General features: G+C 38.5%; 1 protein-coding gene across 1 annotated transcript in view; it reads right to left on the bottom strand.

Moving 5' to 3' along the window:
• Positions 1-9,149: 9,149 nt before the first annotated feature.
• The window catches only part of tfap2c (transcription factor AP-2 gamma (activating enhancer binding protein 2 gamma)), a 20,648-nt gene continuing 18,303 nt past the window's right edge, over positions 9,150-11,494 (bottom strand). Inside the window, exon 8 of the mRNA XM_057337217.1 lies at positions 9,150-9,914. Within this exon, the coding sequence (XP_057193200.1) occupies positions 9,854-9,914 (61 nt within the window). The 3' untranslated portion in view covers positions 9,150-9,853. The remainder of the gene's footprint in view (positions 9,915-11,494) is intronic.

Genomic DNA, 11,494 nt, shown 5'->3' with positions numbered 1-11,494 from the left:
AGCAGCGGGGTCAGCCCTACCTCTTCACTTAGATAAAAGTTTTGTCTTTTCCTTGCTCAGAGTTGCTCTCAGGTTGGTCCTGAATCACGCTGAAGTTTCTAAGCCAAATTAAGAGCTTTCTCAGAAGCTTTAAGAGTACGGACCCTGAATCTTGCTCTGAGACCTCCCATTCAAAAACAAAAAATCACACATGAGATCTCTCTTAATCTCCAGACAGCCGTGAGATTAAATGGAGTGTAAATTTAAACTTTTGCTTAAGTCTCATCTGCATCTCAGGTATTTCTCCAGAGAAAAAGAGTCAGAAATGTCAAAAATGTGTCTGTCATTATCTGTCAAGATCTCGATATGAACTCAAACATTTCTCATCACATTTACTCAAATACAGATTATTTTACTTATGTTTAGTTTTAGATTTCTCCTCAAGAGACATTAAACATGTATATCTCTTCAGTAAAGTCTAGTTTAATAGCACACATGATGTCTTCTGTTCATTCTTGTCTTCAGTAGTTTACATACTGAAAATCCTTCAGTCGAGTGGCTGTCAGTCAACACCAAACTGACTGCACACCGAAGGAACAGAAGATTTCATGTCATTGAATAAGAACATGTTCTAACCTGCATCTGTGTGTTTGTGTGTGTGCGTGTGATATATTTACATGCAACAAATGTTGACGCTTGAGCAATCCAAACCCATGAAAGATGAACTTTACTCAACTTACTGTTTGAATGTAAACTATTAAAGACTTCTAACAAACAAAGCATACACGTCTTCAACTATATTTAGATCCCAATTTAGACACATAGATTTTTAATGTGACTTGTATTGTATATACTGAATAAATATGTCCATGTCATTCTTTTGATGTGTGTGTGTGTGTGTGTGTGTGTGTGTGTGTGTGTGTGTGTGTGTGTGTGTGTGTGTGTGTGTGTGTGTGTGTGTTCATAGCGTTAGATCATGTCTCTCTCTCCTCTCACATTAAGCTCATGGGCTGTCGCTGACGGCAGGACGTCTAACACGATGGAGGACGATGTGATGAGAATAATGAAGCGCACCGTTTAGATCTAATTGAGTGCACGTCCTGCGGCAGGGGGCATGGCTAAACTCCTCCGGGAGACTCAATTACTTCACTAATGAATCTTCACGATCTGCACGGCCACGAGGGATTGACAGAGATGCAAAAAATCAACCCTTCTTCATTGTCGACCTTCCCGTTTCATATGTTCTAAACCTGAGCTGTCTATCTAGACAGTATTATAGGTGTTTAAAACTCTGCAAACGGAAAGTAGCAAAATTCGAACGTAATTAGATTAGCAACCTGTTACCATCAAATGCATGTTTTTGGGAAGAGGCCAGAAAAACATACAGTAAGTACATGCAGATGCAACAGTCACACCAATGCGTCCGCCATCTTGGTACAGTCAACATGTTAGTTGCTGTCATCACTCACAGTGAAAAAAAATCAACATTGTGCAGCTTCTGGTTGTGAGAAAAAAAACCGCAAGATGTAAATAATGAAAAATGGGAAAACCTTTCACACCTGAGAATGTGTTGCTTTGTGTTTTTATGTGCATTAACTCAACAACATAACACGTTTTAAAACTATGGTCACTTTTTAAAGCTGTGCTGGTCTTGTTGTGTTGTGTTAGTTTAAACATTATAATATTTGTGTCTACACAACAACAAATAACATGTGATATACATACATGTGTACACTACGGTTGCAGATGCACAACTTGCTCACAGATCGGCTTTGTCCTTTCCAATATGGCGGACGACTTGTGCATAGCAGCCTATAGAAACCAGAGTTATTATAGTTTTCATTTTCATTTTATTTAGTTTTATTTATTTTTTTAAATTAGCTTTTATTTTTAGATCTTTAGTTTTTATGTTCATTTTAGTTAGCAATTTTGGTATATGCTTTTGTCATTTTATAATTTATTTGTTTATTTTTAATGTTGCTATATAATATTAATTAATTTCTGTTTTATTTCAATTTATTTTTGATGCAACATTTCAAATTTTCCTTTAGTTAAGTTTCCCCCATAATTTGTAGGTCAATATTTGATTTGATTTCAATGAACAGAGATGTTTTCAAAGCTTTAATTTTAGTAAACTAAAATAACCTTGATAGAAACACATGCTAATGAGGCGTCTATGTATTTATATCTAAGCAGTAAGCAACCTAATCTAGCAAGAATTTAGCCTTCAACCTTAAACAGCACCTTAGCAACCGTACAGCAGAGTCCCGGCAACCGCTCACAACTTTATCTTAGCAACAAGTAAACATCAGACGGACTCCGAATCAATGGCGAGTCGAGGCTTCTGTTTACTCAAGAAACTAGTTGTATAATGCACATGTACACTATGCAGTGTGCTACAATTAAGTGTCTTAAGGATGCTGTCTTAGAAGGCAGCTGCTTCTGTAGTTCACTAGGCTTTGGATCAGATTCTTTTAGTTTAAGAGTTTTGTACTTCACTGTGATTCTCCAATTAAGTTTTCCATACTCTATTACTGTTTAACATGAGGACATTTTCTGCTGTGTGTGTGTGTGTGTGAGGTTACTGTGAGCTCTGGGGAAGGACGGCCGTGTGTGTGACATTGTGATGCTCATGGAAAGAGACAGCGATGTAATTTGCCCTTCCAACACCACAGGCTCTTGCATAATTTGTCTCTCTTCACTCGCAGAGCATAAAAGAAGCTTGTATACTGCACACAAACACTTCTCTCCTGACAATCATTTACAGGAATTGTGCCCCCAAAATATTCCAAAAATCCACTCGTCATTAATCACTACCCTCCTATGGTTCCAAAACCCATGCGACTTTCTTCTGACAAATACACTTAAGAAAGAGACCTGCAATAAATCAGACAAATAATCACAAACCCGCTTGCTCAATGTGTGCGTGCGTGTGTTTCTCACATTCTGCGACTTCACCTGCAGTAAAAGCCCCCGCGTGTCTCAACACGTCTCTTTCCACCAGTACAGTGGAGCTACAACATATTCACATTTTCTGAAGAAACGGCCCGTGCACAAACCACCACCACAGCCCTCTTCATTTCCCACACAAGTGATGCTTCCAGAAATGATGTAATGCTGCGATACTCGCTCCATTTCAGATGCATAAAAACAATCATAATTTCAATCATACTGAGGAATATTTTTACTGTCACGTGCGGTTTGATTCAAGACATAAATGGCTTTGGCAGGATGATATCCCATCAGTCTGTGTAACACTGATGGAAGTGAAGACTGCCTGTGTGTGTCTGACCATTTGCAAGACATCACTCAAACACAAACCCCCGGACCACCCTCAAGATCTCTTTAATATCTCAACATGACCGCAAAGATTTCTCATCAAATTTGCACAAGTCCAGAGTATTTGACCTCTACAATCTACCTTCGTTTTACACCTCCAGACTCGTCTGAATAATCCGACACGATCCACGATACAGATGTATTGTGTGTAAAGAACAGCTCCACCCCTAACATGATATGTAAAATGTATGTCTTAATATCTCATGATGTCTGCTGTCACATGTTGCAGATGAACACGCTCATGCAGATGTAAGCATGTGATGGTTTTCTTCTGCGTTTGTGTATCTCGAGCGGCGAAAGGAACGCGAGTGTCAGATGTGATCCTGAAGCACCCGACTTGAGATACTGTTGGAACTGCAACACCCCGGGTGTGATCTTCACCCCCACAAACACCCGAGCACTCCTCACTTCTGCCCTTCAGGTCCTCTGATGGCAGTCATCCCCCAAACGCTCGACCAGCATTCCTTGTCCTCATGTATTTATTTTTCTCTTCTTTATTCTCTCTGTCTCTTGCCCTCTTGGATGTTTCAACGTCTGTCGCTTTCGTTAAAGAAGAAGTGTGGACGGAGGGGTTGAGCGTGACGTCATGTACTGTATATATTACAGAAATGATATTTTTATATGCTTCACGCTCTGTTCTGACTCACATCGGCTTAATGACCTTCTCAAGAAATTAGCATTAAAACATACCTTGGCATAGATTTAATTCGAGTTTATTCAATGGTCAAATAGGATTCTTGAGGGAATTCAGAATTTAAAGTGTTTATAATGTTTTGCTGTGTGTTTGTTGTAGTTTTAGAGCAAAGTGTAATATTAATCGCCAAAATTGTTTCATGTATTTAAGGTAACACTTTACAATAAGGTGCTATTAGTTAGCATCAGTAAATGCATTAGCTAACATTAGATAACAATGCACAATTTAGTTTCTCAGCATTTGTTCATGTTAGTTCATGTCAATACAGTTATTCATGTGAGTTCATGGCGCATTAACTGATGTTAACAGTGTACATGTTTGATTTTAAGAATGGATTAGTAAAAAATGCTGAAATTCACATGAACTAACATTAATTAATGCTGTGTAAGTATTGTTCATTTTTAGTTCATTTTAGCTAATGCATTAATAAATTGTTAATAAATAGCGCCGTATTTCATATATTTCTTTATTTATTTACTTTAACTATATTGGTAGTTGACAAATATGCTGTCCTATGGTGTGACAGCAAAAAATGGAAAAAAAAACAATGAAGATAAATCTCTCTTATGCTATTTATATTATAAATATTAATCGTATAAAAATATTAACAATTGTTTTTATTTTTGCGGTCACACCAGAGGACACGTGTAAGGAATGTTTATGTAAAGCTGCTTTGCAACAATGCAAAACTGTGAAAAATGCAATAGAAATTATTTTGAATTTGACATTCTTGACATATTCTTTAACTGCCTTTTGTACACAACAAAACTCCAGTATTTGTATTCATTATAAACACTCATGAGCAAAACCTTTGGAAGGATAATCTCTCTGTATTTGACACATCAATGCTGTTGCTGTTTTGCCTCATTTTCCTCATAATCACAATGGCAAAGAGACGCCCTGATACATGACGCCTATGTCATTTGCGCATTAATGTACACACACTCTCTCTCTCCATCTCCGCAGCCCGTTCCCAGTGCATCTCGCCCGCCCCTCCAATCGCCCCTGAGTCTGTGAAAATGGCTGAGGGCCAGATGAAGGCTTCGGCTGCCTCTTTGCATTACCAGTAAAGATAAATATTTCTCAGGACGACTCATGTTGGCCGCAGGATGTTTGCACATATACATGCAGCTCCCCCCCCCACCCCACCGGCATTAGTTGCTGTCTTTCATCCCACCCCAACAACACACACACACACACAGACTAGACAACCTTCATTTTGGCTTTAACTGTCTCTGACCCGATCTTGTCTCACCCTGAATTTGTGTGACTTCAGCTTGTAGGCCAAGAACACAAGACAGGGTTTGTTAGCGTAGCCTAGCGTAGCATTCTGGAGTCTTTGAGATGAGCTCTCACGCCAACCATACAGATGCTAAAAACTGAAGTTCATTTACAATAAACAACAATACTGGCATAAAAAAATTACATTGCAGCTGTTATCAATGCCAGAATGAATCATCTACTTTGTGTCACTTTTCTTTGAAGCGTGTCAGGTACACATGTGTCATCTGTCAGTTATTTTAACCATGTGTAAGTGAAAAAATGAAACAGCCGTCAGGAATTGATGGAATTTCATGATGGTGAAACGCATGTGTTGATGTTACGTGTTGATAAAATGTTTGTTTTCCGAGACACATTATTTTCTGTAGTAATTCGTTCAATGTTTTTACTTATATCAACCCACTTGTTAACCTGAAGTAATGTCTAGTGACCAAAACTACAAAGTCTTGATGATTAATTCACCGTAAATCTGAATGAGTCATGAAATGTGATTAATGCATCTAAAGTGATTCTCATCAGGGATGTCTCACCAATGTCTCGGTGATGCTCATCAATGGCACACGGATATTGTGTAACCCCTCTCATCTCAATTTCGGTAAAAGTTCAACGGCTACATGGACGTGGTCCAGGATTAAACCTCACCTAATGCCTCGGAAACATCCGGCAACATTTGTATTCTCTCGTTCTGCAAATCCTTCGGGTTAATGAAGTGAGATTAAAGGGCTTTGCGTTCCTCGTGTTGCCTGTAAAGGGTTACGCATCGTGCCTTATTAAACCTACTGTTGTGAATTCAGCAGACTACAGCAAAACATGTCACAGCTTGACGTCCCGACCGACTCACAGGCTGCATACTTCATCAGCTATTTACAACGCTAACAGAGTACCAAAGACACACGGTCGGTCATAAACGCGAATAATGAAAGAGTACGGCCTGCGTGAGGATGTTGAGAATGGTTGCTATGGGGTTTCCGAGGTCTTCTAGGGCAGTGGTTCTCAAACTTTTCAGATCAAGTACCACCTTTAATAAAATTAATTGTTCCAAGTACCTTATGATGACTGCGATAGAAAATCATATGAATAAAAACTTAAATTAACAGTGGAGCTGTGAATCTTTCTCTTTACACCTCATCCTCCAATTCTAATGTATTATTAATAATACAAACACTTTATTTGCCAGCGGTTTTCAAACTAAAGAACACGTTTTTTCCAAGTTTTCAAGTTAGCAGTAATAGTTGAAACAAAACACTTTTCTGTAACGTTAGTGCACTGTTAACAGGGCTCTGTAAGCGACGCGGCAAAAATACATCGCAACGCGCGCTTCATTGATTTAACATTGAGTAGATGCAGACGCGCCTTGAATTAGCACTTTAAGGCAATAACAACGGCTTTAAAAAGCGGTTCAAGTGCAGAAATACATCAACTTAATCTGCACGCATCTCGTCGGAAGAGAGCGAGTGAAGGACTCACAATGTTTGAGCTGCCCGTGAAGCGCCTGAGTTACATCGACCAATGATAAATAAACAACAATAATTCATACAACTATTTTAAAATTGCACATAGGAGATGTATTCCGTATTTATCATATAAACATATTAAACATTTGAAATTGCGTTTAAAACACGAAATGTGAATTAATATATAGAGTTTTTAATTTTCTGTGGTACCACCGGGGTCTCTTCAAGTACCACTAGTGTAGGCGTACCACAGTTTGGGAACCACACCCACATACATAGGGTGCATGTGGTTGCTAGGGCATTTAGCTTCATAATATTCTCATCCAACACTCTCAATGCAGTTTGTACGTATTTTATTTACGAGCTGGCTAATTCGTATGCGTACGATCTTATTTGTAAGTTTTGATCTGCTGTCACAGTGGTGATGGTTGGGGCGGGGCTTCATTTTTGCATTTTTCAGATAACTATTGGACAATTCACATCAGACAGATTTCCACGAAGTGGACACCTCATATTATAGTTACAAATTCCCGTGAGAATTCCCGCTTTGCCAGATAGCGATCATAAGTGTAATCGTTTAAAAAAGTGACATCACGCCTCTTCTCGATTCTTTAGCACAATCTCTTAAATGAGCCATCACGCTGCGGTTTAATAGTTTGGGTTAAGGGTTGTTTAAATCATTAATCTCAACTACGAACAATTAGCAGACACCAATGATAGTGGCATTATTTCGTCATTCATATGCTAATGCCACAAGAAACTTCAAGGACAACTACGATTTCTTAGTAATTGCAGAACAACTCTGTATAATCGTTCGCAGAAGAAACATAAATAACAATCCGCCTTTCGTCGTATAGTGTAACCACCACCCAGAAAGCCGCTTTCCCAACACTCGCTCAGCGCCTTTCACTCAAACATCTGCCAAAAAAATAAAGCAGCACACCTTGTTCCTGTGTGTCTCAACCCATGATGTGTCTGAATAAATGAGTGAGTCATCACGTTTGGACAGTTTGATATTTTTCTCACACCCAAGACAATGAGAATCCTCGCAACATGAAAGAAGTCGAATTTACCTGTGAACACACACACACACCTGTGAAAGATGCACTGGGAGGGACTCCAGACGTCTCCAAACCTGAATTTCTGGTCCTTTCGCCTCGCTTTACCACGGTAGCTGTTATATTCATAGTAACTGTCTTAACTCAACACAGAACAAGTGTGACAGTGACACACAAATGACAAATGTTTTCTACACGTTTGAAAGATCAATCTTGAAGGGTTCAGCTTAAAATTGTAATTCTTTCTTCGTTTAGCCACTCACACGTGTTCTGTCAAACTGTCAGGCTTAAAAACGCACAAAAAATAAAAGCGCAAGCACACGGCATTGCAGAAATTTGACGAGAAATGTTTGAGGTTATATTGAGATGTGTGATCGTTCTTGCATCTCATAGCCTATATATAGCTGTTTATAAAATAACGTGAGATATTAATGAGATCACTCTAAAAGTGCTGGGATGTTATTGACCCATGCTGGGTAAATATTGGACAGAACACACTACTGGGTTAAAATGACCCAATGCTGGGTTGTGTTTACCGTGAGTGGAAACAACCCACTATTGGGTCATTTTTAACCCAGCAGTGTATTCTGTCCAATATTTACCCAGCATGTGTCAATAACAACCCAGCACTTTTAGAGTTTGGGATATTTCTCTTATATAATCGTGCTGCACACAAGCTGTCGTTCTGGATAACTGTCTTATTTCTATCTTTCTCATCTGCTCGTGTCTGTGCACCTCGTGTCTCTGTATGTGTAGTTTTGTTTTCTCTCTCTATCTGCACACTTTGTGTCTATTATTCAGCACAGGTGCATTCTGGTCTTTTCACACACAGTCATGCAAAATAAGTGGGTGCAAACTTTCCACCAGCATAACAGATCCACGCAGCGTTACAGTGCATTAACTGTCAACTTTTTCCCTCTATCTATATCTGGCCATCAGCTGGGTCGTGATAGACATTTATCTCTGCGTATTTCATTTATCACCAGATATATTTCAAAAGACTGATTTCGGAGAAATGACTTAAAAGAATAATTCATCAAAAATGAAATAGTTCACTGTAGTTCCAACTAACTTTACTTGTAAAACACACAGTACCGGTCAAAAGTTTTGGAACACTTACTCACTTGTGTGTTCATAGTTTTCCACATTTCGGAATCATAATAAACACGTCAAACTTACAAAATAAAACAAAGTGAACTATGGGAATTATCTTTAAAAAAATTAAATTAAAACGTTATATTTCATCATCTTCTTAAGGTTCCCATCGATTCTGTGCTCTTATTGGCTGCTCTTTTTTTATTATTCAGTCAAAGTCATCCATTTCAAAGACATGTTTTATGAAATAAAACGTTAGTTTTGTCATGAAAGAACATGCATGTTTGCAAAATTTTATTGCGTCTACAAAACTAATGTCAAACATTTAAGCATACACCTTCAGATCAAACGTTTTTGAAATAAAGAGAAACATTTCACTGAAGTGTCCCAAAACTCTTGACCGGTAGTGACTGGGATTATCAGAAAAAAAGAGATTCTTGGGTGTTTTGTAACAGATGCACCAGGTTAAAATGGTTCTTTTTGAAGCTATAATGGCTCCAGGCTATACCATCCCTGGTTACTATAGTAAAACCATGGTAACCACAAATGAATCATTGTCTCACTACAGTAACCATGGTATTTGTAGTAAAACTGTGGTTATACAAATGCTAATGAATAAACTAAAAAACATGGTTACTGCACTTTTACTATAGTAAAACCATGAAATAGAAACAAATGTAAAGTTTTAATAGAGGACAAAAGAGAAATGAAGTGTCTTAAAACATCATGCATGTTTGAAACAACACGAGGCTGAGTTAGTATATGACGACATCATTTGTTTGTGTATCCTCTGTAATCCGTTCCTCTAAAAGCAAAACTATAGTATTCCTCTCATTTACACATGACGTATCATTCTGACCGATCAAACCAAGAAATGATTCTCCCCTCATTTTCGTTGTAATGTAAAGACGGGACCCATCTGACAGGGTGACATGAAGACTTTTCAACAGCGTTCAGCTTCTACTGCCAGAAATCTTTACAGAGGAATGCGTCTGATACAACGTCAAACAGCACCTAAACAAAAGGCAAACAAAGCCAGAGTAAACACCACAGATCTATGGTATAGTTCACCTCATGCAAACACGTTTAATAGCACCATTACACCTATACAATCTAAATATCATTTTTCCATCGCCGGTAAAAACACACACTAGTTTGCGTATAGAGAGTAATGAAATTCTTACAAAGAGCTAAACTTCGTAAAAACTGGAATCTGTTGCACACTCTTAAAAATAAAGGTGCTCAAAAGGGTGTTTGATGCCATAGAAGAACCTTTTGTGTCTCAATGGTTCCATAAAGAAACCTTAACAGCCTTCTGTTTCACAAAAGGTTCTTTGTTTTCCAAAAAATGGTTCTTCAGGTTATAAAAGGTAAGAAAGAGATGGTTCTTTGACTAAAGGGTTCTTTGAAACCAAAAATGGTTCTTCTATGGCATCGCTGTGAACAGCCTTTTAGGCACCTTTATTTTAAAGAGTGCACTTCAATACAGCATCTGTCCGATTTATGCTTAAAGTATACGTTTATTGCGTACAGTGTACACAAGCTCTCCATATTTCTCAAACTACGTCAAATCATCAAAGATGCAAAAACAATGACAAATTGGTTATTTCTGCGTAAACTATTCCTTTAAATCTCGATAAGTGTCGTGATGTCATCGGTTTCGGTTTGAATTTCAGTTTTTTTTTTTCAGTCTTCCATCCATCTCTTCAAAATAAACGTGAGGTTTACACGTATCCCTACCTCTTTCCATGCCGTTTTGTGCTGAAAACAAGCCCGGACAGCCAACATCATCCCCCCACCCCAGATAAACACATACAGGAAATGAGTGCGGTTGAGCGATGATTCACTCACGACTGGAAACGCTTAATGTCTAAAGATCCGTTCCAGGTTTTCGACAAAGTGTGGCATGTTTACTGCACCAGATGGCATATTTTAGTGCGTATTTGTTGTTTTTGTTTATTGTGAGAGCTTTAAGGAGACAGCGATACTTTAAAGTCAATGCTAATTTTACTTTTCAAATGAGTGATTTAAACGCCACGGTTCTCTAATAAAACTCCCAACAGTTCCCACCAGAAATCACAGAAACGACACACGATGTTCTGCGCTGACACGGATGAACGACATCTACGGACAAGTTTCAAAAACATGAACTCTGTGTAAATAAACACGTTAAAAAAAAGGATGAAAAATATCTCGTGAACGTCTCAGAGACATGCAGTAATCACACATTTATCTCACAAGTGCCTCCTCCAGAATACAAGAACATCTCAACAATGTCTCAAACCGTGCTCAGGTTTGTCAACATGCCCCAAGCAGTCAGATGACCGATCAGTAATCGATGAATTCATTCATGCTATCGATAAACCGGATGTTGTCTATCCGTGATACGCAAGTTTAGTTCAGATTCAATCTACTTTAGATCGCTGCGTCTTTCATCTACTTAACTGGTTTCAAATTTGTGTGCATTATCAGCAAAAAGACGGAAGCCCTCGAGACCTTTTTTAGCCATGCAAGACAGCTGGATGGAGATGGCAGGGCGAGTAATGAGTTTTACCTTTAGGTGAACCATAAAGGCTAGTCTGTCTCTCTCTCTC

The sequence above is a fragment of the Triplophysa rosa genome, linkage group LG7 (genome assembly GCF_024868665.1).
Source record: "Triplophysa rosa linkage group LG7, Trosa_1v2, whole genome shotgun sequence".
NCBI lineage: Eukaryota > Metazoa > Chordata > Actinopteri > Cypriniformes > Nemacheilidae > Triplophysa > Triplophysa rosa.
Note: the sequence above shows the minus strand (reverse complement) of the source record. Positions and strands in the feature narration are given on the sequence as shown.